The sequence below is a fragment of the Sorex araneus genome, chromosome 8, assembly GCF_027595985.1.
Source record: "Sorex araneus isolate mSorAra2 chromosome 8, mSorAra2.pri, whole genome shotgun sequence".
Lineage (NCBI taxonomy): Eukaryota > Metazoa > Chordata > Mammalia > Eulipotyphla > Soricidae > Sorex > Sorex araneus.
Genome location: NC_073309.1, coordinates 48167879 through 48194850, shown reverse-complemented (window position 1 = coordinate 48194850; position 26972 = coordinate 48167879). Strand labels below are relative to the sequence as shown.

The following is a 26972-nucleotide window of genomic DNA, read 5'->3' as shown; positions in this document are numbered from 1 at the left end:
GACTGGCCCATCTCTGCTTCTTGAGGCTCCAGACCCAACAATAGAACCCACACAATTAGGAGCGCCTTCCACTGTTGTCTCTTTGATTTCCCAGGAACTCAAGTGGCCTGTTCTCTGGGATTCAATTCTCCCCTCTCTTCCCATCTGCCCAGTCCCTCCCAGCCATTGCGCATGTCAGGAATATATTTGTCTCCAGACCAATAAGGAAGCTGTGGGAGGAGACTATTGGGGTCTGGCTAGTGTTTCTCCAACAGCTTTTAACTGTTAGGTGTCTGGTTCCTCCAGCAGCAGCTGCCCCTGAGGTCCTGCTCAGAGGGAACTAAAGAGCGAGATGTTAGGACCATGAGGATGAAGGACACCTCTGGCCACCCTGCTCCAGCCCGCTAGGACCCTCCCCCCACACACTTTCTCACATGGCCTGGACTGGGACACTGCCAGGCCTGACTCTGCTGCTACCTCTGCTCTTACCGCCCTGGACACCCACCAGAGCCAGTAAGTGACCCCTTCTCCTGCGCTCAGACCCCAGGCTCCCACCTGCACCCAGTCCTGTGCAGAGCTCACCCCACCCCTGCCGCTCCCACAGGCAGGGTCAATAGCCCTCCGGCTACCCGTACAACCACCTAGAAATCATCAATACTAGTCCCAGGGACTTTGTCACTCTGTGTAGGATAACATTGCTTTGTTGTTCTCCCTGATTGCAGGGAGATAAATAAACCTGCAATAAACCGAATTGCAGGTTTATTGGGTTACACCCATCACTGTATTCCCCAGACACTCACATTCCTCTCTTTGTCTGTAACCTCTTCTTTGTGCTCTTCTTCCCCAACTGGGCAATCACCTTTATCCCCAAATCAGACTCTGTTGACTTGGTCAGGTCCTACTAGGACACTGGATTTGTATTTGTAAGTGTAATATTGCTTTGCTCTTCTCCTTACGTCCTCTGCATAGTTATGTTAGAGCAATGTTCTTTTTGTACAGACGCAGGAAGACCAGTTAATGCTATGCTTTTATAACTTGGGAGTTAACTGACTCTGAATAATATTCACTCCTAGGCATCTGTTTTCTTTATTTAAGCCTCAGTTGCCCTTAGTTCCTAGAACCCCAAAAGCAGGGTCCTGGTGAGGGACTGGATGTATCCAGGGCAAACTGTGAGCTACCCTGCCATCGAAACGGGCCAGGACAAGTGCCATAATACTTGCCATAATACTATAAGTTAGGACCATGGTCATGGACAAATTCTGTCATGATCCAAAATGTAACAACTGAACTAGGACTCTGGTAGGGTTAGGAAAAACTAATCTGGCCTGAGCACTGTAGTCTGAGATCTATAGCAAGATGTCCCCAGGGGAGACACCCTATTAGCTTGATGTATCTCTTACTGTGTCCACACAAATGGCTAATATTATTAAGGAGTATAATTTGGATGAATGTTTGAATGGCTGTTGGATTAAGGAAAGGAGAAATGCACCCTTAGATGGTAATTTGCCCTTAGGCGGGTCATCTTGCCTTGGTCTGGAGTTTTCTGTCAGAGGTGGTGGTTTGATCACAAAGGGACAGCTTCAAAGTTTCCTGTGAATCTCCCTCAAGTCTTTGATACTAGTTCCTGCCTCTGCTGAAGTCTGAAGTCTGTCCCCTCAGTGGTGGTCTGGCCTTCTCTGGGTCTGTTACTGGGGCTAGATGAGGCCTCAGTTCCTGTTTTCCTGTAAATTTGGCTTCTGCAACTTCAAGGCTACTGATATTATTACTTCCCAGGAGACTCACTGACATTGCCTAGGAAGGGGCCTTCCCTCCCTTCCTGCCTACATCATGTGCTGGGTGCCAGGTGCTCTAAAGCCCAGGACGGGGGCTGTGAGTTCAAGACACTCAGAGCATCTTTTACAGAGTTTGAAGGGGGTTCAGAGTCTTTCTGAGGGAAGTTACCACTTGGAGTGTTTCTGGAATTATTGAGCAGAGGGTTTTGTGTTCTCCCCACCCCACAACACACACACATGCTTATTTAAGCACCACCCTGGTTTACAAATTAAGAAACTTATTTGTTCGCTCTCCACCGAGATGCGACCCTGGTGGCCACACGTTTGTTTGGCCCCTCTGATGCTGGTCGACCACGATCCAGAGGCCAACTAGACTACTTTTTGTACCAGCAGCTGCTTGCAGAAATGTCTCTAGACTGTGAACTAAACCATAGCCCCATGCTGCCCCAGGAAGAGAAATGATGCAATTTCTAACATAAATCTCCCTGGACTTAGTTACTAAAATACTGAAATACAGAACTCCCAAACCGCATGGCCGCAATTTGATATCTCTTCATTCTCAGCAATGGAAAACTAATTATCAAATGCTTCCTTGTAAGCAGGGCTGTTTTTTTGGGGGAAACTCCAACAACAAAAGTGAGTTTTGTGTTGAAATATGGAATGTAATCAAGGTAAAGAGAAAGTAAAGTGAAATTTATCAGCTACGCAGGCGGGGGTGGAGGGATTGGGGGGTGGGGGGTATACTCGGGTTTTTGGTGGTGGAATATGTGCACTGGTGAAGGGACGGGTGTTTGAGCATTGTATAACTGAGACATAAGCCTGAAAACTTTGTAACTGTCCACATGGTGATTCAATAAAATAAATTAATTTTAAAAAAGAAACTGTTGCAACAATGTTGCAATTTTACCGGACAGTCAGAGGCATTTTACTAGCACAAGAAATAAACATTTTTTTGGGAGGATCACAGGACTGCCTCCGGAGGTTTTGTGCTATGGCCTGCCAGAGAGCAGCCTGTTCAACGTCCTTTTATTTATTTGGTTAACGTACAAACCAATCATATTCAGCCACATGAGCTGAATAAGCAAATTAACCAACGGGAACAATAACAGTTATTTAAAGTTACAGTGACAAAAACATAAACCGTCGTTTACATCCAGGCCTAGCTAGGCCTGAGATTATGGGATGTTGTATACCAACATTTCCCCCTTTTTTGTTTAAAATGACCAGTAGTAAATAATACAAACATTTTCATAAATCTTTCAGGTAATACCTCAAGAAAATCTTAAGAAAATCTAACCTTATTTTACAGAAATTGTTTTTCATTTTATAATACAGAGTTTATACACATTAAGCAATATTTCAGTTCCAGTCCTGGTTCAGAGACATTTGTCAATGAAGATCAATTAGTCTCTATTAGTTAGTTCAAAAACAACACTTTCATGCTATTTTTGGATGAACTTCACAGTCCAGGTTTTTCCACAATCAGTAACTGTCGAAGTACTCCTGTTATCAGATACTTCTCTCAGAAGAATCACCGGCATCCATAAGTAAAATTAGAAATTTCCTCCTTCTCAAACTTCATAAATGTCCCAATAAAATATGCATGGAATATCAACCAGTTTCTTATAATAAACCTGTTATCTCTTAAAATAAACCAATATCTTTTGAACCTATTTTATATACAGTTATTTCAAGTCTCTCTTAGCGGCTCATTTAATAGTTCTTATGCTTTAGATATTTTAAATCATGAACCTTTTATATCAATCTTTAACAAGCATGAAATCTTTTACCTTGGTTTCATGCTCTAATTTTACAAGTCTTAATAAGCTCCAAAAAACACTCACACTTTAAAAAATTTTTTGGAGTAGGATTGCCACTTTTGATTTCAATCTGACTTCAATATTTAAACACTTAACACAGACAGACATACAGAAAGACAACAGAATCACATGCATGTGCATTCATATATACCTGATCCTGATTCTGACCCTCCAAGAACCAGAGAAAAAAACTGATGGACAGAGAAAGAAAGGGCAGTCCCCAGGGTAAAAATTTCCCTGTCGGCCAATTGGGATTATCCCCCATTTTCAGTCCAACTAGCCTGTCTCTTGCTTGTAGAATTGGATCCAAAAAGAAAATAAGAGAAGCACTTCTGTTTTTACAAAGCCGGCCAAAATTCATGAAAAAGGAATCCACACTGCAGTTTTTTCATTTGCTATCCATTATTCACTGAGAAGTTTTAGTCTCTTTGTAGGACACCAAAGGTGGTTTCTGTTTGCTGAAATAACAGCAAAACCTCGGCCCCACCTTTCCACCTGGCCTGGCATCCAACTCCCAGAGACTGGGTCCCTATAAAGGACCTTACATCTCTGATTAATTTTATCTAAATCATTTTTAATTCTATTAGAGCTTATTTCTTCTGAGCTATCCTGAATTTTCCAATGTTTTCCCGCCAATGTCATTTCATCAGAGCAATTCAAAAAATTCAATGTGAACAGTGCAAACTTAAGAAATTGAAATATCTTTTGCTTTGGAAAGTTGTTGTGAATTTTGCCCAGATAATCAGTGCAGGCAATTTGCCAATCTACATCAATTTCCTACAGCTCCTGAATTTGCTCATTAGTCAATGGTACAATATTTTCAGTAGGATCGTTCCCTATTAATTGTCTAGTTCTTCTTCTTCCTTTAAAAATTATCTGAGGGGCCGGAGCGATAGCACAGCGGGAAGGGCCTTTGCCTTGCACGCGGCCGACCCAGGTTCGATCCCCGGCATCCCATATGGTCCCCCAAGCACTGCCGGGAGCAATTCCTGAGTGCAAAGCCAGGAGTAACCCCTGAGCATCGCTGGGTGTGACCCAAAAATCAAAAAAAAATTAAAAAAAATTAAAAGTTATCTGAGATATTTTATTTACATAAGTAACCAATGTTTTACTAGGCTTGTTACATAAAAAACTCCATTCCACAATATTAGTTCCTTGTACCAAAATCCCAATAGGAGAATGTGAAGTATGCAACACTATCAGATTTAAACTTTCTGAAGAGTCAATTCTATCCAGCTGAGCCTTATTAACAATTTCTTCAATTATTTCTAATTCCTTTTCACCTGCCAGGCTAAGTTGCCTTGGACTGTTTAAAGAGGGATCACCTTCCAATGTTTGAAACAAATTTTGTAGGGCATAGGTTACAATACCCAAAGAAGGCCGTAGCCAATTTATATTTCCTAATAGTTTTTGAAAGTCATTTAAAGTTCTTAATTTATCTCTCCGAATTTGGACCTTTTGAGGTGTAATTCTACTCTCCCATATTATTTGTCCCCAAAATTCCCAAGGAACCTGACGTTGAATTTTGTCCTGTGCAATTTTTAACCCCATAACTCTAGTTCATAAGTTACAGCTTCATAAACCTTTTGCAAATTTATATGAGGTGGAGCAGTGATAAGAATATCATCCATATAGTGAATAATTTTGACGTCAGGGTACTGTGCCCTAATTATATCCAGTGGTTGATTAACAAAATACTGACACATCCTGGGACTGTTCATCATCCCTTGAGGCAAAACAGTCCAGTGATATCTTTTAGCAGGAGTTTCACTATTTAAGGAAGGCACAGTAAAGGCAAATTTTTCTCTATCCTCTTCTCTCAAAGGGATGGTATAAAAACGATCCTTTAGATCAATTATAATAATATTCCATTGCTTTGGAATAATGGCTAAATTAGGTAGGCCCATTTGCAAAGGGCCCATTGGTTCCATGCAATCATTAACTTTTCTTAGATCACTTAACATTCGCCATTTACCAGTCTTTTTCTTGATAACAAATCCTGAAGAATTCCAGGGACTAGAACTGAAAACAATATGTCCCAATTCAAACTGTTCTGTAACTAATTCATTTAAAGCCTTAAGTTTTTCTTTTGTTAAGAGCCACTCTCAACCCAAACAGGCTGAACCTTTTTCCAGACTATTGGGAGAGCTGTTCTTCGAACAGCAGCCCAAATTAAAAAGGCGATTGCTGAGACACCTCTTTTCCTTTAATATATTTCACACCAAGTTTGGGGGCCATATGTTGCAACAAATCTCGTCCCCATGGGGTGATAGCTATTGGAGCAATATATGGCTGGATGACTGCCGTGTCTCCATCAGGATCACTACAACGAAGAGCCTGCACACTCTGTTGAACATCAGTGACCACACCCATACCAGAAAAAGTAACGTCCACACAACATTTTTGCCAAACTTTAGGCCAATGATGGGAGGCGACAACAGTAACATCAGCACCTGAATCTAACATACCCTCCAGTCTTGTTCCATCCTCAAAGGTCATAACCAAAGTAGGCTTATCATCAGTAATCTTTTTTGCCCAAAATATTTCTGCATTAGTGCTTCCAAAATCACCCTTTCTTTTTATGCCTGTATTTTTTCCTAGTATACACAGAAGCAAAAGCAGTTGAGCAATACGTTCCCCTTTTAATATTCTAATATCCGCTTGGACAGTGACTATAATTGAGATTTCATTCACAAAATCACTGTCAATGAGTCTCACTTGTACATTAACACCTCGCAGAGTCATACTACTTCTTCCTAAGATCAATCCTGCTGTTCCTTTTGGAAGGGGGCCATAAACATTAGTTGAAATGTTATAAATTTTATTAGGAGTCAGAAACAAATCCTGTAAAACTGAAATATCAGCTGCTACACTTCCCTCTGTTGCTCTTACAAGGTCTGTGTAGGACAATTTATTGCTAATGCCTTTTGGTTTATTGATTGTTATCAAGGTAGGGGATGAAGAACTCTTGATAGATTTTATTGAAGATTTCCCGTATTGTTGAAGGGGCCCTGGGTGGAGCCCTGACTCCCGTTTCCCGACGGCTCATTATATTTTCTAACTTTTTCTCTTTTGTAATGGCATTCATTGGCCCAAAGCTTCCCCTTCCTACATTTTCTACAGACGCCTGGTTCTTTTCTCATTCTAGAGTTAATACTTGTACAATTTCGTCTGAGATGTCCCAAAACTCCACAGCCGTAACATTTTATCTGGTTTACTCTTTTAAAAGTAGCGGTTATTATTTGTGTCTGATGGGTTGGTGTTCCCACTTCCCTACATACTTTAATAAAATCATCCAGAGAGTTTTTTCCCATTAGCTTAGCAGTTTGAATTGCCTTTTGGCAGTCTGCTGTAGCATTTTCCACCGCTAAAGTTAGCATAAGCATTTCATGAAGGCCTTCATCAGGTATAGCCTTTTCAAGAGAATCTTGGAGTCCAGCAAAAAATCTGTGTAAAGTTCATTTGCTTCCTGAAAGATTTTTGTGAATGGCATAGTACGTTTTGCAGAGGTCTCAAGATAACGCCACGCCTTTAGACAGGTCTTATTAACAGCTTCTAAAATATTTGCCTCTAAATGGACTTGTTCTTCCACTAAAGCCCACTTGCCAGTGCCTAAAATCTGGTTTACAGTGTTAGCAACTTGTTTTGGTGTTTTAATTCTAGCAAATTTCTCAGCCTCTTCTCTCCACCAGGATTTAAATTGTAGATATTGAGAATTTTCTAATACTGCCTTTGGAAGAGTTTGTCAATCAAACGGAATTATAGTATTAGCTTCTGCAAAATTTTCCAGAAGGGCTAGCACATAGTTAGAAGTAACACCATAGGTGGTCACAGCTTGCTTAAGCGAGGAAAGAAACTTAAAAGGAACAGGCTCATATTCCCCTGCCTGTCTTTTTCTTTTTATATCAGGATTACAAACAACTGGAAAAGTCATAAACTGAGCAGGCTGTTGACTCAACTTTGTTTTATATAAAGGAACTTCACATTTTTGCATCAGAGAATGCAACTCAGGAGTAAAATTAAAATGGCGACACAGAGATTTCTCTTCCCTATTCTTATATAATTGAGGGGAAGGAACTGCCAAAGAGTCAGGATCAGTGATACCCTGTACAGTAGGCATTATCCTTCTTTCAGAAGGGTGGTGCATCTCAAGGTACTTCATTTGTCTAATGAATTTATCTAATTTTTCATTAACTTTTCTCAACTCATGGGAGTTTACATCCTCTTTTAAAACCGAATCTTCTGTGTCTGACTTGAGGCTGTCAGACTCAGACTGGGCAGGTGAATCATCAATTTGCTATGATTCACCAGACAAGACAGATGCTGTTGGCTTAGCACAAAATTTTGGTAATATCAAAGATTCTTCCCCACTTTTCTCCTCTAACACAGAAGTTTCCCTGTAAGTTGCCTTAGAATTTGATGAATTAGTGGAGAGAGTCGTATGAGAAGACGAAAGAGTTGATGAATTAGTAGAGAGAGCTGTATGAGAAGAGAGAAAAGGCTCCTCATACTCAAAGTCAAACTGAAAAATTCAGGGCACCAGTAATGCTATTGTACGCCCTCCATTCCTTTGCTGGGATCAAATCTCCATTTTTCTGTGCATGACACAAATCTCTCCCTATTTTTACCCATAAATCTAGATTGAATTGTTCTATATTTTTTGACTTAAACCAATGACAATACTTTTGTATCCTCTCAAGGAGGCATCTTATTATCTCTTCCTTTAAAGGCAGACCAGCTGCTTCTGTTAGAGAGTTCAAAGTGTCAACATAGGCATCCTGCTGAGAAGTTACAGAATTGCCCATTGCCCCTGTTTCTTTTTCTTCCTTTATTTATTCTTTATTTCTTTTCTCCCTTTCTCCTTTTCTTCTTTTCCCTTTCTTTCTTCCTGCCTATCTTTCTTTCTCCCTTTCTTTCTCTTTTTCTTCTTTTCCCTTCTTATCTATATTTCTTCTTTCTCCCTTTCTCTTTTTTCTTCTTCCTTCCTTATCTATATTTCTACTTCGTTCTCCCTTTCTCCTTTTTTCTTCTTCCTTATCTATATTTCTTTTCTGTCCCTTACTTTTTTTCTTCTTCCTTTCTATTTCTTTACTTCCTTTCTTTCTTTCTATCTATATTTCTTCTTTCTCCCTTCCTTTCTCTTTTACTTCTTCCTTATCTATGTTTCTTCTTCTTTCTCTCAATTTATATTTCTTTATGCCCTTTCTCTTTTTCTTCTTTCCTTCCTTTCTAACTCTATTTCTTTATTCCCGTTTTCTTCTTTCCTTCCTTTCTTTCTCTATTTCTTTATTCTCTTTTTCTTCTTTCCTTCCTTTTTTCTCTCTATATTTCTTCATTTATATTTCTTTATTCCCTTTATCTTTTTCTTCTTTCCTTTCTTTCTATCTCTATTTCTTTATTCCCTTCCTTTTTCTTCTTTCCTTCCTTTCTTTCTCTCTATATTTCTTCATTTATATTTCTTTATTCCCTTTATATTTTTCTTCTTTCCTTTCTTTCTATCTCTATTTCCTTATTCCCTTTTTCTTCTTTTCTTTCTTTCTTTCCTTCCTTCTTTCTTTCTTTCTTTCTTTCTTTCTTTCTTTCTTTCTTTCTTTCTTTCTTTCTTTCTTTCTTTCTTTCTTTCTTTCTTTCTTTCTTTCTTTCTTTCTATATTTCTTCTTTTACGTTTCTTATCTCTCCGCTTTCTCTATTTCTTCCGAACCGAGCCTTTATCTTCAAACATGACAGCAGGGGCTCCGGAAGTACAGGGAAGTGGGGGCAAGTAGCCATCCCAGTTCCATAAGGTTGGGTGCTTTCAGCCACAGGTACCCTTGTACTTGAGGATTTGCAGGATTTAGTTCACTGTGAGGCTCGTCGTCCTGAGGTGAGGGGTGCTTGTTTGGAGGTGTAGGAGCCAGAAGCTGCTAGGACTTTGGGTGGGAACTGGCCTGCCCTCCCGAGTGTTATGGGTACTAGGAGAGATGCACTAGGAAAAGTTTGTCAGGAATTGTTAGTTAGCAGATCAGTGACTCTTTTCTCTGTCCAGAATTTCAACAAGAGAGCAGAACCCCCCCCCCGAATATGATTTTGAGCTTTTTGTGGACCTGATTCTCCTCCCATTCTCATGCTAAGTGAGCAAGCCACACACAGAAGCCAAAGATAAGCGATTAGTAAAGCAATCTATTGATTCCAAAATAGGACTATTTCTAGGAGAGTAGGTGAGCTATTCCGACAGAAGAAAGGAAGGTGAGGGCGGGGACAGGAGGGAGTACAGTGGGGAGGGCACTTACCTTGCATGTGACTGACCCAGATTTGATCCCCGAGACCCCATTTGGTTCCCCCTGAGTACAGAGCCAGGAGTAATCCCTGAGCACTGCTGGGCGTCTCTCCCCTCCCCAGCAAAGCAGGGAGCAGGGGTAGAGAGTATTAGAGGAGCAGGGAGGGCACTTGCCTTACACATGACCAACTTGGGTTTGATCCCCTGCACCTCACTCATATGGTCCCCTGAATCCCCTGAACTGTGCCAGTTGTGATCTCTGAGTGCAGAGCCAGGAGTAAGCCCTGAGCACCACCAGGTGTGGCCCAAGAACAAGCAAGGAAAGAAGGGAGGAGGGGGAGAGGGGAGAGATGGTACTTGGAATCCTGTCTGTCCTTGCTCCCAAGGAAGAGAAGGAGGGAAGGCAAGCTCCAGCTGCCTGCCTTCAAGGGAATTCATCAGCAACCAACTGCTGGGTGGGGGCATTGGGCAAGCAAAGGGCAGAGAGTTTTGCTTTTCTTACAAGTGGTGGTGGGAGGAAGAGTGACTATGTAAATGGAGAAAGAACTCCCCTCCCCCCATCTCTGCCAGCTACTTTCTCTCAAACCCTTTTTTTTTGAGTTTGATTGTCCTGTGCGGTGGGCTGGAGCTATAGTACAGCAGGTGAGACATTTGCCTTGCACACAGCCAACCTAGGTTTGATTCCTCCGCCCCTCTCGGATAGCCTGACAAGCTACCGACAGTATTTCACACGCATGGCAGAGCCTGGCAAGCTACCCATGGCATATTCGATATGCCAAAAGCAGTAACAACAAGTATCACAATGGAGATGTTACTGGTGCCCGCTCGAACAAATTGATGAGCAACGGGATGACAGTGATACAGGTGAGCTATTCACTGCTTAACAAAGAGCCCCCACCCCCATAAGATACTAAAGATAAGACAGTTGACAATAGTCAAACAAATATCAAAACAGAATAGTCAGGTAACAGTTAAACAACTGATTGGTTGATTCTGGGACTAACACATATCAGCAGCAGGCTACCCTCTTCATTGATCCCCCACGTCTTGGGACTTGTTTTTCTGCCAAGTGAGCACACGTCCTGCCTCTCTGCCACAGGAGCTCATATCCTGCCTTTCGGCCAAGCTCCCTTGCACACATCCTGCTTTTCTGCCCTGGGAACACACACCATCTTACCTGTCAAAGGGGCTCACATTTTGGGCACCAGGTGCAAAGTTTGCCTCTTTCTTTCTCAGGGGAGTGGGGTCAGTTGGTCTCCCACCCCGAGAGCGCCCCCTCATGTCTCAACCAGGTAAGCGTCTGAGAAGATTTTGCAGCAAGTTAGTTGATCGATCACTTTAGAGATTTATTTATGTGTCCTGGAACAAGGCCAGTAAGCATGAGCTTATCTGTTGGCTAAGGTGGTTTGTGGGCACCTTGAAGGTTTTACGTTCTTTGTCAGTGCTGTGTCACCCTATTTTTAGCTTTTTTTTTTTTTTTTGCTTCTTGGGTCACACCTGGCGATGCACAGGGGTTACTCCTGGCTCTGCACTCAGGAATCACCCCTGGCGGTGCTCAGGGGACCATATGGGATGCTGGGAATCGAACCTGGGTCGACCGTGTGCAAGGCAAACGCCCTACCCGCTGTGCTATTGCTCCAGCCCCCTATTTTTAGCTTTTGAGAATCATCCTGTTTGATGATGAGAAATCATCATTTCTGTTTCCCAGAAACAGAAAGTGAAACCAGCTTCCTCTGCCCCCTACCCCCAAGCTGCTCCCAGCCTTTGTTGGCTCCTCTGACACCCAGGCCCCCAACAGCACGGGGGTAGTGAGCGCTCACTGCCCGGTGGGTGTGCGTGTCCCTGAGAATCCATAGGGATGGGGTGAGAGACACACTCCCCAGGCCCAGAAGTCAGAGAAACAGCAAAAGTGAGGTGCAGTGAGGTGAGGCGTGTCCTGGCCTCTGGGAAGAACAGGTGTGGGCTGGATGGGCCTTGGCTCAGGGAGCTGCTGGGAGACTAAGGGCTGAGATGGGGGAAGCCCTGGAACAGCCCTGACTGTGGGAGCACTCGGGAGTGCTCACAGTTCTTTTTTTTTTCTTTTTCACACCTAGCTATGCTCAGGGATTACTCCGGGCTCTGCACTCGGGAATTACTCTTGGCAGTGTTTGGTGGGCCATGTGGGATGCTGGGGATTGAACCCCGGTTTGCTGCACGCAAAGCAAATGCCCTACCTGCTGTATTACCACTCTGGCCCGGTGCTCACTGTCCTCATCCCTTTTCACTAACTTAGGAAAGGACCAGAGAGACTCAGGAACCAACCTGATGCCTCCCAGCAGAGCTCTCTGTCTCTGTCTCTTTCTCTTTCTTTCTTATCTTGTGTTTTTGTTTTCAGGCCAGACTGTTGTGGGGTGAGAAAGTAGCCAAGAAGTCCGGAGCACCCTTGTTTGCCTAATTAAAGAGCCTTTATTAACCCACAGGGGCTGCTGAACCTAACAGTAGTGTTTCAGTGCAAAGAACAGCCCCAGCCTGAGTCCAGGCAATTTTCAGTCATTAGAATCTCGTCCTGTTTGGCAACATCCATTGCAGTTTTCCTGAGAAATGAACATGATCTCAGTGATGTGGGCAGGCAGGGAGATAGGGAAGGGCCCTCCCTCAAGGCAATGGCAAGGCAATGAATTTCCTGGGAAATAATAATATCAGTAGGCCTGAAGTTGTAAAAACAACTGCAGAAAACAGGAACTAAAGTCTGATAAGACTTTCACCTGGCCAGCAACAGACCCAGAGAAGGATGAACCCACCTCTGAAGGAAAGTCCAGCAGATACTAAAGGCCAGGAAAGGCTTTTCTTTGGTTTCCCTTTCTCTCTCTCTCTCTCACATCACCATGAGATACCGTTTCAAAACTTTCATGCTTGAGTTTCAGTCATACAAAGATTGAACACCCATCCCTCCACCAGTGCACATTTTCCACCACCAATGTCCCCAGTATCCCCCCATCCCAGCCCTCCCCGTGCCTCTATAGCAGACAATTTCCCCCATCCTCTCTCTCACATCTCCCATCCTGAACGATCCCTCCAACCATTGTTGGCTCAGTGATTCCTTCTCTATTCCAACTGCCTTCTCCCCCAGCTCATGCGGCAGGATTCCAACTGTGGAGCAATATTCCTGGCCGTTGTGTCTACTGTTCTTGGGTGTCAATCTTATACTATTTTATTTTGTACTCCACAAATGAGTGCAGTCATTCAATGCCTGTCCCTCTCTTTCTGACTCATTTCATTTAGCATGATACTCTCCATCACCATCCACTTATAAGCAAATTTCATGACTTCACCTTTCTTAACAGCTGCATAGTATTCCATTGTGTATATGTACTAAAGTTTCTTTGACCAGTTGTCTATTCTCGGACACTCTGGTGGTTTCCAGATTCTGGCTATTATGAACAGTGCTGCAATGAACATACAGGTGCAGATGCTTTTTGTACCTTCAGGATGTATTCCCAGAAGTGGTATTGCAGGGTCATATGGAAGCACAATTTCTAGTTTTTTAAGGATGCCCATTTTCTTTCCAAAAAAGCTGGACTAGTCACATTCCCCCTATCAATGAAAGAGTCTTTTTCTCCCCATATTTGCTCCTGCACTTTTTTTTTATGTACGCCAGTATCTTTGGGGTGAGATGATATCTCATTGTTTTTTTGATTTGCCTCTCCCTGATGATTAGCGATGTACAGCATTTTTTTCATGTGCCTTTTAGCCATTTGTAATTTTCTCTTTTTTGGAGGAACCTTCTCTTCATTTCTTTTTCCCATTTTTTGATGGGGTTGGAGGATTTTTTTTTGTACAATTCTACTGGTGTCTTGTATATCCTGGATATTAACCCCTCATCAAATGGGTATTGGGTAAATACCCGTTCAGTGAAATCTTTCTGTATTTTGGTCACTGTTTCTTTTGAGATGCAGAAACTTCTTAGTTTAATGTTCAATTTATTGATGTTTTTTTCCACTTGCTTGGTCAGTGGTGTTTCATCCTTCAAGATGTTTTAGCTTCAAAGTCATGGAGGGTTCTGCCTACATTTTCCTCTATGTACCTTATGGATTCGGCTCTCTCTGTAGATCTCTCTGTTTTGTATTTCTCTGTCTGTGTGTCTGCTGCTCTGCTGCTTCATAACCATCAGCCCTCCCAGATACGACGGTGTTGGGGTCAGAGAGAGAGGGAGAGAGAGCACAGTGTGTAGGGCACTTGAGCGCAGCTGTATGTGGCCCCCACCTTCTCTGAAAAAGAAAAGAAGGAAAGATAAAGAAGAAAAAATTGAAGCTCCAAGAGGGGAAGCAAGTTGCTCAAAGGAGCTCGAACCCTGCCTGTGGGGAGCCCTGGAATTTGTCTGCTGGGGAGGATCAGCAGGTGGCTAAGAACTGGGGGTCTCAGGGCTGGAGAGACAGCACAGCGGAGAGGGCCTCATGAGGCTGAGTTGGATTCAATCTCCAGCACCACACAGAGTCCCTGAGCACTGGTAGGAGTCATCCCTGAATGCCACTGGATTTGCAAATAAAAAAAAAGAAGGAAGAACAGGAGAAAGACAGAAAGAAAGGAAGAGAGAAAGGGAGGGAGGAAGGAAGGAAGGAAGGAAGGAAGGAAGGAAGGAAGGAAGGAAGGAAGGAAGGAAGGAAGGAAGGAGGGAAGGAGTGAGGGAGGGAGGGGGGAAGGAAGGAAGGAAGGAAGGAAGGAAGGAAGGAAGGAAGGAAGGAAGGAAGGAAGGAAGGAAGGAAGGAAGGAAGGAAATTGGAGTCACTCTTTGTACCAGTTTCCAGCATGAGAAAATGTCTGGGTCTCAGAGACGGAGAGATAGTCCAGTGGTTAGGGAGTTTCACTTGCCAAGTGCTAACCAAGGTTCCATGATTGGGATCCCATATTGTCCCAGAGCACAGCCAGGAGTAAGCCCTGAGTATAGACAGGTGTGGGCCCAATCACCTCATCTGCCCCTGTTAGAGTTCGGAGTCGACCACCCCTCAAGGACAGAGAACAGAACCGATATTGCAAATCACATAGCGAAGTTTATTGCTCCAGCTAGCTGGGGTCCAAATGTCCGCCCGACACAGCGGGCTTCAACAAGGACCCTGAGCACTAGGTCCAGCAAGTTCTTATACTTTCATTTTGGCAAGTCAGCATTATTCAGCAAATTTCTTTTTTTTTTTTACATTTATTTATTTATTTATTATTGAATCACCATGTGGAAAGTTACAGAGCTTTTAGTATTAAGTCTCCGTTATACAATGCTCCAGACCCATCCAAATATCAGTGCACATTTTCCACCACCAGGAGCCCCTCTGCCTGCCTGTGTAGTTGATAGATTTCACTTTACTTTGATTACCTTCAATATTTCAACAAAAAACTCACTATTATTGTTTGGAGTTTACCCCCAAAGTCAGACCTGTTGAAAAGAAACCATTTGATAATGTTTTACATTGCAGACAATTAAGAGATATGAGGTCACGGTTGTGGCCGCGCGACTTTGCATTTCTGTATTTTAGTAACAAAGTCCAGGGAATTTTCTGCCAGGAATTGCATCACTGCAAACTTTTACTTCCCTTTTGTGGTGCTCATAAGATGGAAAAGCCGAGAGAGAAAAACCTTTCCCTCCTGGCGCCACATGGGGCAGTGGCTCAGTTCACAGTCTAGAGACATTTCTGCGAGCTGCTGGTACCCAAAGTCGTTTAGTTGGCCTCTGGGATCATGCTCGTGCAGCAGTGGAAAGGTCTACTCAGCAAATTTCTATTACCTACAGATTACACGCATATTTGTGTTGTTGTTGTTTTGGCCCGCAACATCCAGCCCACCTCCCTGACAGTTACTTTCCAGAGAATCTGATTCCGGGGATGTACTCTCTGACAGAAGCATCTGATTTTTCTGCGTTTCTTGTTCTTGGAAGAGGCTTAAGTTACTCAGAGCCTGTCCTGGCAGTTCTCTGGCTAAGTGGGTCCTAACAGCCACACCCTGTAAAATAAAGAAAAAAGGAAGAAAGTGGCCCCTCAGACCAGCATCAATTTCCTCTCCAGGCTACTGGGCCGGTCCCTTGGGTGAGCTGTGGGGCAGCCACAGAGCAGAGGAGAAAGCTGTGGGCAGAGGGGGCGGGTGTTTGGGGGATGAGAAAGTCCCTCTTACAGTTTGCAAACTTTAGTCAGGCATCTGGTTCCTTTCAGCAGCAGCTGCCCCTGGGCTTCTGCAAGAGGAAATCATGGGGCAGGATGTTAGGACCTCAATGGTGGTGGAGACCCCGATCCACCCTGCTCCAGCCCACTACAACCTCCCCGTAGGGTTGGGGCCCCAACCCTGATGGGCCTAACTCTGTTCTGCCTCTGCTCATAGTGCCCTGGGCGCCTACCAGAGATGGTAAGTGACTGCTTGACCTATACTCGAACCCCCAGGCTCCCGCAGGCTCCCAACCCTGTGCAGTGCTCACCCCACCCCTGGACCCCCACAGGCAGGATCAGTGGCCCTTGGGGCCCCTGAAGCCATCAGGGAATCGGCAATTCCAGTCCCACGGGATCAGTCACTCTGCAAAAGGGGCACAGCACCCCATTCCACTCTGTACCTAAACGTCCAATTTGAGGGTGCCTATTCGCCAGCATTCACCCCTCACTGCCCCTTCATCTCAATGTTCCAGGGACCAGGTGGCCACTCCTGAGTCAGCCTCAGCTCAAAACAGCGTCAGGCATTGACCCCCTGGAAAGGCACCTCAGTGTCCCCAGAAATGCTGGAGAGTGGAGGGGATGGACTGTCCGTGAGTGAGAGGCCATCAGACCGTGTTCTTAGGGGCCATTACTGCGGCTCAGGGTCCAGGCTGGGTTCCAGGGTGTCTGAGCAGGTGCTGTGCGCCAGGTGCCCTACAACCCGGGTCGGGGCTGTGAGTTAAAGACACTCAGAGCATCTTTTGCAGAGTTGGAAGGTGGTTCCGTCTTTTAGAGGGAAGTTACCACAGGGAGTGTTCAGGGCCCATCTGGCAAAGGTTCTTGTGTTCTTCCTCCTCTCTCTCCACACACACACTTTAAACACCACCCTGGTTTACAAAGTTAGATATGATGAATTGTTACAGGCATTCAATATTCCAATACAATCCCACCACCACTCTCACCTTCCCTCCACCTTTGTGTCCATTTTCCCAACCACCCCTCAAGCCTGCCCCCATGGCAGGCTCTCAATCATTTACTTTATATTGCTCGTTACCCATTAAGGGCTAACAGAATGATCAAAAAGTATTTCCTTAGGGGCTGGAGTGATAGCACAGCGGGTAGGGCTTTTGCCTTGCACGCGGCCGACCCGGGTTTGATTCCCAGCATCCCATATGGTCCCCTGAGCACCACCAGGGGTAATTCCTGAGTGCAGAGCCAGGAATGACCCCTGTGCATAGCCGGGTGTGACCCAAAAGAAGCAAAAAAAAAAGTATTTCCTTAGAAGAAAATTAGTGAAAATTTTTGTATCTCATATGAAGATACTAAGTACTTGTCTGAGGGATTATTATGGTTCTCTTCCAATTTCAGCTTCTATGTTAACAGTTTTGTTATCCAGGTTAGTTGGCTTCTTTTTACATCCTGCACTTGTTTTTCTGCCAACAAGGAGCACACATCCTGCTTTTCAGCCAAGCTCTCTTGCACACATCCTGTTTCTCTGCCATGTAAACATGCTTCATCTTACCTGTCAAAAGGGCTCATATTCCGAGTCCCAGGGTCAAAGACAGTTTGCCTCCTTCTCAAGGTAGTAGGGTCAGTTGGTCTTCCACACAGAGAGCGCTCCCACCCACCAGTGTCCCCCCACCCACCGTGTCTCTACCAGGTAAGGGTCTGAGAAGTTTTTCTAGCTAGTTGATCCCTTTAGAAATTTATTTATGCGTCTCTGGAACAAGGCTGGTAAAGATGAGCCTATGTGGAAGTGGTTTGTGGGCGAGACTTGCCTTGTTTGTCTATGCTGGGTCACCCTATTTTTAGGTGTAGAGAAACATCTTTTTAACAGAAGAGCAACAGAAGGTGAAACCAGCTTCCCCTGCCCCCCCACCCAAGCTGCTCCTAAGCCTGTATTGGGCTCCTCTTACACACAGGCCCCCAACGGCACAGTGAGCTCTCACTGCCCTGTGGGTGTGTGTGTCCCCGAGAACCCACAGCTCCTGGAGCTCTGGGAGACTAAGGGTTGAATGGTGGAAGCCCTGGAACATCCTGACTGTGGGAGCAGTCGGGAGTTCTCACTGTCCTCATCCATTTTCACTCACTAGGAAAGGACCAGAGAGGCCCAGGAATCAGCTCCCAGCAGAGTTCTCTGTCTCCTTCTCTCTTTCTCTCTCTCTCTTTCTCTCTTTCTTTCTTTTTCTTTCTTTCTTTCTTTCTTTCTTTCTTTCTTTCTTTCTTTCTTTCTTTCTTTCTTTCTTTCTTTCTTTCTTTCTTTCTTTCTTTCTTTCTTTCTTTCTTTCTTTCTTTCTTTCTTTCTTTCTTTCTTTCTTATTTTATGTTTTTGTTTTCAGGCCAGACTGTTGTGGGGTGAGAGAGTAGCCAAGAAGTCTGGCTCACACCTGTTTGCCTAATTAAAGAGCCTTTATTAATCCATGGGGCCTGCTGGACCTACAAGGGTTCAAGGGTTTCAGCACAAGGAACAGCCTCAACCTGAGTCCAGGCAGAGTTTTCACACATTCTTATCACATCCTGGCTGGAACATCCATTGGCTATTTTTCTAAGCAAGGAAGCATGATCTAAGTACTGTGGTGGGATATTCCAGGTTAGTCCTCAAAGGTTTAGAACCTTTTTTTTTTTAAACCTGGCAGCTGAGAAGAGCAATGTATAGCAGCTATTTTGTCTATAAAAGGCTATTCCTGAGGCAATCCCCGGGGTTTCCTGTCCCTGGGTCCCTGCATCCCTGCAGGGTTCCATCCTGTTTCCTGGTTCTTCTTTTGAGCAACTTGTGTTTTTCTGCTAAATTTGGATCACCTAGTCACAATACCTGGTGTAACTCAGGGGTTATTCCTGGTTCTGTACTCAGGAATTATTCCTGGCAGTGTTCTGGGGACCAAATAGGAAGCTGGGGGTTGAACCTGGGTCAGCCCTTTGCAAGGCAAATGCCCTAGGCAAATGTACTAGTGCTCAGATCCTTGGACTCTTTGTTTGTTTTTGAACAACACCCTGCAATACTTATGGGTTACTACCGGCTCTACACTCAGGAATTATTCCTGGAAGTCCTCAGGGAGTCATATGGAATGATGTGGATCAAAATTAGGTCAGCCAGGTGCAAGGCAAGAGGCCTACCTGCTGTACTGTCTATCTCTCCATCCTCATATATGGATTTATTTTATTTTATTTTATTTTATTTTATTTTATTTTATTTTATTTTTTGACAACACCCAACAATTCTCAAAGGTTGCTCCTGGCTCTCTACTCAGAGAACACTCTTGCTGAGCTCAGGGGACCATATGTGATGCTTGGAATTGAACCTGGGTTAGTCAAGCATCAATGCAAGCACCCAACCCTCTGTATTAGTTCTGGTCCCTCCTATCAATCCCATCCTCCCTCCACCCCACCCTGCTTCTGTAGAAGGGCATTCCCTTTTGCTCTCTCTCTCTCTCCTTTTGGGTGTTGTGGTTTGCAATAGAGGTATTAAGTGGCCATCATGTCCGGTCTACAGTCAACTTTGAGCCCGCATTTCCCATCCTGAACGGGCCCTCTTAGCACCCTTTACTTGGTGTTCCCTTCTCTATGTGAGCTGCCTTTCCCCCCAGCATGAGAGGCCGGCTTCTAAGCTGTGGAGCAAACCTCCTGGTACTTATCTCTACTGTTCTTAGGTGTAAGTCTCCCATTCTGTTACTTTATATTCCACAAATGAATGCAATCTTTCTACATCTATCCCTCTCTTTCTGACTGATTTCACTTAACATGATACTTTCCATGTTGATCCACCTATATGCAAATTTCATGACATCATCTTTTCTAACAGCTGCGTAGTTTTCCATTATGTAGATGTACCAAAGTTTCTTTAAACAGTCATTTGTTCTCGGGCACTTGGGTTTTTTCCAGATCCTGGCTATTGTGAACAGTGCTGCAATGAACATATAAGTGTAGATGTCATCTCTACTATGCTTTTTTGCATCTCTGGGATATATTCCCAGAAGTGGTATTGCTGGGTCAAATGGGAGCTCAATTTCTAATTTTTTGAGAAGTGTCCATACTGTTTTCCAAAAGGGCTGAACAAGTCGGCATTCATACCAGCAGTGAAGAAGAGTTCTTTTCTCCCCACATCCACGCCAACCGGTGTTTGCTTTTGTTTTTCCAGATGTGGGCCAGTCTCTGTGGTGTGCGGTGGTATCATTGTTGTTTTGATCTGCATCATTTGCCTGATGATTAGTGATAAGGAGCATTTTTTATATGTCTTTTGGCCATTCGTATTTCTTCTTTGAGAAAATTTCTGTTCATTTCATCACCCCATTTCCTGATGGGGTTGGATGTTTTCTTTTTGTGGAGTTCAGCTGGTGCCTTGTAAATTCTTGATATCAACCCCTTATCAGATGGGTATTAAGTGAATATCCTTTCCCATTATGTAGACTGTCCTTGTATTCTGGTCACTGTATCTTTTGAAGTTCAGGAGCTTCTCAGTTTAAGGTAGTTCCATTTGTTTATCTCCGTTTTCACTTGCTTGGCCAGTGGTGTGTTGCCTTTAAAGATACCTTTAGCTTCAATGTCATGGAGGGTTTTGCCGAACTTATCTTCAATGTACCTGATGGATTCTGGTAGGATGTTGAGGTCTTTAATCCATTTTGTTTTGTTTTTTCTTTAATCCATTTTGACCTGACATTTGGGCATGGTGTTAAGTAGAGGTCTGAGCCCATTTTTTTTGCATGTAGCTGTCCGGTTTTGCCAGCACCATTTGTTCAATAGGCTTTCCTTGCTCCATTTCATATTTCTTGCTCCCCTATCAAAGATTAAATGATCATATATTTGAGAGTGTGTGTCAGGATATTCAACCCTGTTCCCTTGCTCTGCCTTTGTTCCAGTACCATGCTGTTTTAATTATTACCACTTTGGAGTAGAGTTTGAGGTTGGGGAAGGTGATGCTTCCCATCTTCTTTTTTCCCGCGAATTGCTTTAGTAATTCATGGGGGCTCATTTTTCCACATGGAACTTTTTAACTGCAATTATTTTTTCACAATTTAAAATGTAGGAAACTTGTTTGTATAAAATCTGGTCACGGCCTAGAGCAGCACATACACCCACAGTACACGGATGTGCTCCCCTCATCCACCCTGCCCCAGCTAACTAACCCTTACCCCACACTCTCCATCCTGCTGATTTGCAGGTGACCACCCAACTGAACACCCTGGGCTCTCCCCATCCTGACCTGCCTCTTGGGATCTGCAGCTCCTCAGCCTGGCCCTCTCTGCTTCCCTGTTTACCCCACAGGGGCTGGGAAGGTGGTCGTGCTGGCACCCACTGAGGTGCATGGCTCCCTGGGCAGCACCGTGACCCTGCCATGTCACCTGCAACGTCTGGAGTCCGAAACCTCGCGGGTGACTCAGATCAGGTGGAAGCGGCTGGACCCGCTGGGGGACCCCAGCATTGTGGCCGAATTCCACTGGGAGAGGGGCCCCAGAATCCCAGAACCCGACCGTGTGAAATTCAACTCTACCCAGTTGGGTGCGGACCTGCTGGATGCCTCGCTGACCATTCGTGAGCTAAGCCCTGGGGATGAAGACAACTACACCTGCGAGATCCACATCAGCACGTCCGAGATGGGGAGCGCCCGCACCTGGCTCCGCGTGTTCTGTGAGTGTGAGGGGCGGGGCTTTGGGGAGGGGTGGAGCTAGTGGGTAGGGAAGTGCGGGAAGGACTCAGAGAGGGAAGGGGCAGGACGAGACCCAAGGAGGTAAAGCAGCAATGGTGGGGCTGAGGGTGCATATGGGGCCTTGTTGAGGGTCAGGAGAGAGTATATAGTTTGGTTCTTGCAGAGATCTTGGTGACTTTTGTGAGGTTGGTGGTGGGGGGGGCATTTTTTGTTTTGTTTTTTGCCTGGGCCGGATCAGTTATTCTGAGCCAGGTTGGGGACCTGTAGTAATGTTTCCCAGTGGGCCCTGAGTTGATCCAGGACAAAGGCTGAGAGCTGAGATGCTCATGCTCAGTTCCTGCCTCAGCGCTGCTGTGACCCCACCACCAACACCAGCACACTCACCTTCATTGTCTACACGTGGGTTACCAACACCACACCAACACTCATTGTCTACATCTGGACACCAACACCCCCATCACACCAAGCCTTATCTATACTTGGGTCACCACCACCACTGTCCTTTGCTGCCTCCTCCAACTTCTTCTTTTTTTTTTTTTTAACTCAACGTGAGATACAGTTACAAAGCTTTCATGTTTGAATTTCAGTCACACAATGATGGAAAACCTGTCCCTCCCCAGTGCACATTTTCCACCACCAATGTCCCCAGTATCCCCTCTCCCCATCCCCACCCCTCCCCCTTCCTCTATGGCAGATAATTTCCCCCATACTCTTTCTCTACTTTTGAGCATTATGGTTTGCTTGAGTTTTCCCACCACAGTTCAAATCTGCCTGCCAGGGGCAGGTGCTAGATAATTTATTTTCTATTGCTTATTATAAATATTGTGAAAGGTCACGCAGCTGCTTATGTGGCCGCATGCTTCTGAAATTCTAAAATTGTAAATTGTTGGACTCCAGAGACATCTCTATACGGAGCTGATCCATTTTGAGATTGATTTGGGAATCTCTGGATCAAGGCCGTTGATGCACTTAGATGGCGCCTGGAGGCAGCTGTAGGTGTGACAATCAGGACCCCAAGCAGGGGAGACAGGAGGGGCAGCCCATCTCCTCTGCCGCCAAGGGCCTCTCCTCCAACTTCTTGCATCACAGATATTCCTGTTCCCCGTTGTCTCCGCCACTGCCATCTACACTGACTCCCACACTGTCTACACCTGCTCCTTCAGCAGGGTCCACACACACTGCCTCAGCTGCTCTCTGCCCCGGGCTGCCCACTCTGGCACCTGCTGCCCCCCATCTGCTCGGCTCCCAGCCCATTACCGCACCCCTTTCCAGCATCTCCACCAGCGCTTCCCAACCCTGTCCACAGCCTGGTGCTGATCCACAGAAATTTCCTGCTGGGCCATGGGAAAATTGGCTAGGACTGTCAGTAGCATTTTGGTTTACTGCTTGTTTCTGGTTAAGTTAAATAAATATAGAGTTTTTATTATGATAAGAGATTAAGAACAAATACACAAAATACTTTATAATGTCCTTTAATCTCTTCTTTAGCGATTGGTAAAATATTTCAATTTTCACTGGTATGTAGGTGCAAAATAGTATAAAACCACTTCACCCTGGCCCCTGGGCCACACAGCACTAGCCACTGTGTACACAGTGGTCTCTCTCAAAACTGGTGAAGTTCTCACTGTTCCTGTGTTGTCTATATTCGCTGCTGATCCCTGACTCCATGCACCTCCCTCATATCCTGCCCTGTCTACACTGGTCCTACAGGGGAAGGGTCTACACTGTCTTTCTCTTTACAGATCTCACAGCTTTCTACCCGATACATCTATACTGCCTCCTCATGGGCTGCCTCCCTGCTGCCCCATTACTGTCTACACAGCCCCCAAAACCATCTTCCTGGTCTCCCCACCCCAGCCTCATTTCCATTAGCAAGCCCAGGCCAGGGCCTTCAGTACAGGCAGATATGAGTCACAGTGGGGCCCCTTCTGGAGTGTCCATCCATGCAGTGTGCATCCAGCAGTGTCTGACACAAGCCCCAGGGATCACCTGCATGCAAGACCTTCTGTACAGGAGTCCCCATGTCTCCACCCCCACCCCAGCGCTGCCCATAGGAGCAGCAGAAATTGTTCCAGCCTCCCCATACTAATTGAGAATAAAGACAGTGAAAGGTCAGAGGTGGAAGATCCGAGTTCTCAACATTAATCGTCCTTAGCCCTCCTGAGCATGTGAGGTCATGCGCCACAGACCCTCTCACTCTTGTCTGCACTGACTCACTAATTCTGCACCTTTGTGTTCTCTGGAGCTGCAGTGTTCCCAGGGCTTGTGGACAACATAGTGGGAGGAGGCAGGCAGTGTGGACAGTGAGGATCCAGACTCGTGTTCTGCACTGATCCAGCCTATTGTTGTCTACACCCCTCACAGCCTGTCTTTCCCGACTGCCCGGACATTCTCTGCTGCATTTGCAGCTGTCATGCTGGCATGTTGGGTCCAGGGAACCAGCAAGGCAGCCGGCCATGGCAGTCCACCCAACCCACCCACTGTGCACCAGACAGGGAAGGGGAACAGCTCCCAGAGGGAGGATGAGGACACGGAGCCGTATGATAACAAGACAGACAAAGACCAGACATGGCTCCGGGAGCCTCTGCAGGGACGAGACTCACTCTGCTGCAGGCAGGCTTAGGTCTATGTACCTTCAGAGAAAAGGGAGAACAATGGATGGAACCTTTCAGAGGGCATTTCCTGCACAAGTCCACAAGCAGTTGAACAGGGTGTTCTGGCTCCTTATTCTCCCTGGTGGGCAGTTAGTTTGCTCAATGGTCCCTGATGGTTTGTTTAAGCATAGTGATTGGACATTGCATCTGGGTGTCTGAGGAGGGAGGGAGGAGTTGCTGCTGGGAAGCCAAGGGGGCCCTGCCAGGGGAGGGGCCCCTCCAGCTTGTCTGCTTTTCCCAAGGCTCAGGGGCTCACCCTCAACACCGCTCGTTCCCCCAATCATCCCGTGCAGCACCCCCCAAGTCTCCTTTTTGTTTTTTCAAAGCTCAGATTCAAAACAGTTTTGTTGGGGGTCAGTGGACAGTGGCAGGTACCGCTGTCAGTAAGTGAAAGCATCATAGGAGGCTTCCTGTGATCTATCAGGTCACAGACCATGATTCTGCTCATAGTCTGAAGTTGCTGTTGAGCAAATCTCAGACCACAGGGGGCCAGCAACAGTATGACGGCCAGCACAATCAAGGGAACCATGAAAGGCATAACCCAGGTAGCCAGGTACCCTTGAAGCCAGGGAAAGGGGGAGTGGGACAAGTACCGGGAATGCTAATCCTCATTAAACTTGGTCAAACTGTTGATATTCTGCTCAACCACCCCGGATCCATCAATAAACAGCATTGTTCTCACAGGAAGAGACAGATGTCCCTTGTCTGCTGTTAAGTCCGGTGCCCTCCAGTCTGGGAGAGTCACGGCGCCAAGGAAGCTAATCTGGCACTGGAGCGCTGCCAGTCTCTCGGTGGTGAAGTCAATGGCTTGCCGCAGCTGCCTGGCAAAGTGCTCTGCAGTCAGAGCCCATGGGTTACAGCCCAGCGTAGAGAGCTAGGGCGGTGGTCAGACTTCGTGGTGTCTGTCAGGGTCTGACAAGCCATCTTGGTGGTCAGCAGGGAGGTGCCATGTCTACTTGAAATCCATATGAGCTTTGGACTGTCCTACAGGAAAATGCAAGTAATACCTCTCCCTGTCATAAACGAGGGGACCCTCCACATACCATAATGAATGGGACCGGTGCTGGAGGATGCCAGTGAATAATAATGGGGGGTTATCCAACAATTTTAAAATATTAAAAAGATTAAGGATGGAAAGGGCTAAAAACAACCTGATGTTAGGGGGTATATGCCCCCCTTTTTTTAAAATAGATTTTCAAAGCAACACGGGTATCAGGATATAGGTCTGAAGGCCTTTAAGATTAACATGAGTCAGGCAATGAAAATCTTTTGTTGTATCCAGCAAGGAGAAGCGATGACATTGCCCTTGCTTCGGCCAAGGCTCAGGGGCTCACCCTCATCCCTGGCTGTTCCCCCAATCATACCCTACAGCACCCCACATGCAGGCACTGGCCGGAGGGGACAGAGCAGAAATCCCCAAGCATGTGAGGCTGCAGAGCAGGGTCTGGACTCCGAGGACATGAGCACATTTGGCATCTGTCCCCAGGTCACTAACGTGAGAACTAGACTCTGGCCCTTTCCCAGGATCCTGAATGACTCAGGGTCATGTCATGTTGCCCAGACTCAGCTGCCCCTCACGTTGCCTGTGTGAAATGTGGGAGAGGCTCTTCTCTTCTCTTCTCTTCTCTTCTCTTCTCTTCTCTTCTCTTCTCTTCTCTTCTCTTCTCTTCTCTTCTCTTCTCTTCTCTTCTCGTCTCGTCTCTTCTCTTCTCTTCTCTTCTCTTCTCTTCTCTTCTCTTCTCTTCTCTTCTCTTCTCTTCTCTTCTCTTCTCTTCTCTTCTCTTCTCTTCTCTTCTCTTCTCTTCTCTTCTCTTCTCTTCTCTTCTCTTCTCTTCTCGTGTTGGCCTCTCGGGGATCCTGTCCTTGTGTCTGTCCCTGTCCCCTCTCCAGATGCCCCCCAGGTCTCCATCGCCCTCTATGATGACATCGGGCCGCAGGGCCACAGGGAGATCAGCCTGACCTGTGACGCCCGCAGCAACCCAGAACCCAAGAGCTATAACTGGAGTACGTGAGTCCTGGGCTGATCCTGGTCTGAGGGGGGAGACTGGGGATGGACAATCAGGTCTAAAGAGCGGGTCTAGGGATGATCTCACAACTATTGAGGGGCAGGGCCTGGGTGCCCAAACTCCAAGGTGAAGAAGAGGAGGGGCTGACCTGGACTACTGTACCTGAGGAAAGAGGTGATGGAAGCCAGGGTCTAGTGAGGAGGCTGGGATGGACTCCTGAATCTGAGGGAGGAGGCTGAGCATGGAATCCTGGGTCTGCGGGAGGAAGTGGATATGCACTTCTGGGTCTGAGGGAGAAGGGACTGGGGATGACTACCGGTTCCTAGGGAAATGGCTGGGGTTGGACTCCTGGGTCTGAGGGAGGAGGCATTGAGGCTGGGCCCCTCTGTCTGAGGGAGGAGGTATAAGATGGATCTGTGGATCTAAGGGGGCAAAGGACTCAAGGAGAAGAGAAAAACAATATTTACAAGTCAACAGAACATTAAGAAAGAAGCTACAAATAAACACAGAGGAGGGGCTGGAGGTATAGCACAGCGGGTAGGGCATTTGCCTTGCACTTGGCCGACCCGGGTTCGATTCCCAGCATCCCATATGGTCCCCTGAGCAACACCAGGGGTGATTCCTGAGTGCAAAGCCAGGAGTAACCCCGTGCATCGCCGGGTGTGACCCAAAAAAGAAAAAATAAATAAACAAACACAGAG

The 26972-nt window shown here is 45.7% G+C and overlaps 1 protein-coding gene across 1 annotated transcript; it reads left to right on the top strand.

Annotated features, from left to right (window-relative positions):
• Window positions 1-370: 370 nt before the first annotated feature.
• On the top strand, window positions 371-26593 carry LOC129406812 (poliovirus receptor-like). Its single transcript, XM_055145998.1, has 3 exons — window positions 371-492; window positions 21230-21592; window positions 26156-26593. The coding sequence occupies exons 1-3, from the start codon at window positions 414-416 to the stop codon at window positions 26275-26277; spliced, it is 564 nt and encodes a 187-aa protein (XP_055001973.1). The 5' UTR covers window positions 371-413; the 3' UTR covers window positions 26278-26593.
• The last annotated feature ends 379 nt before the right edge of the window (window positions 26594-26972 follow it).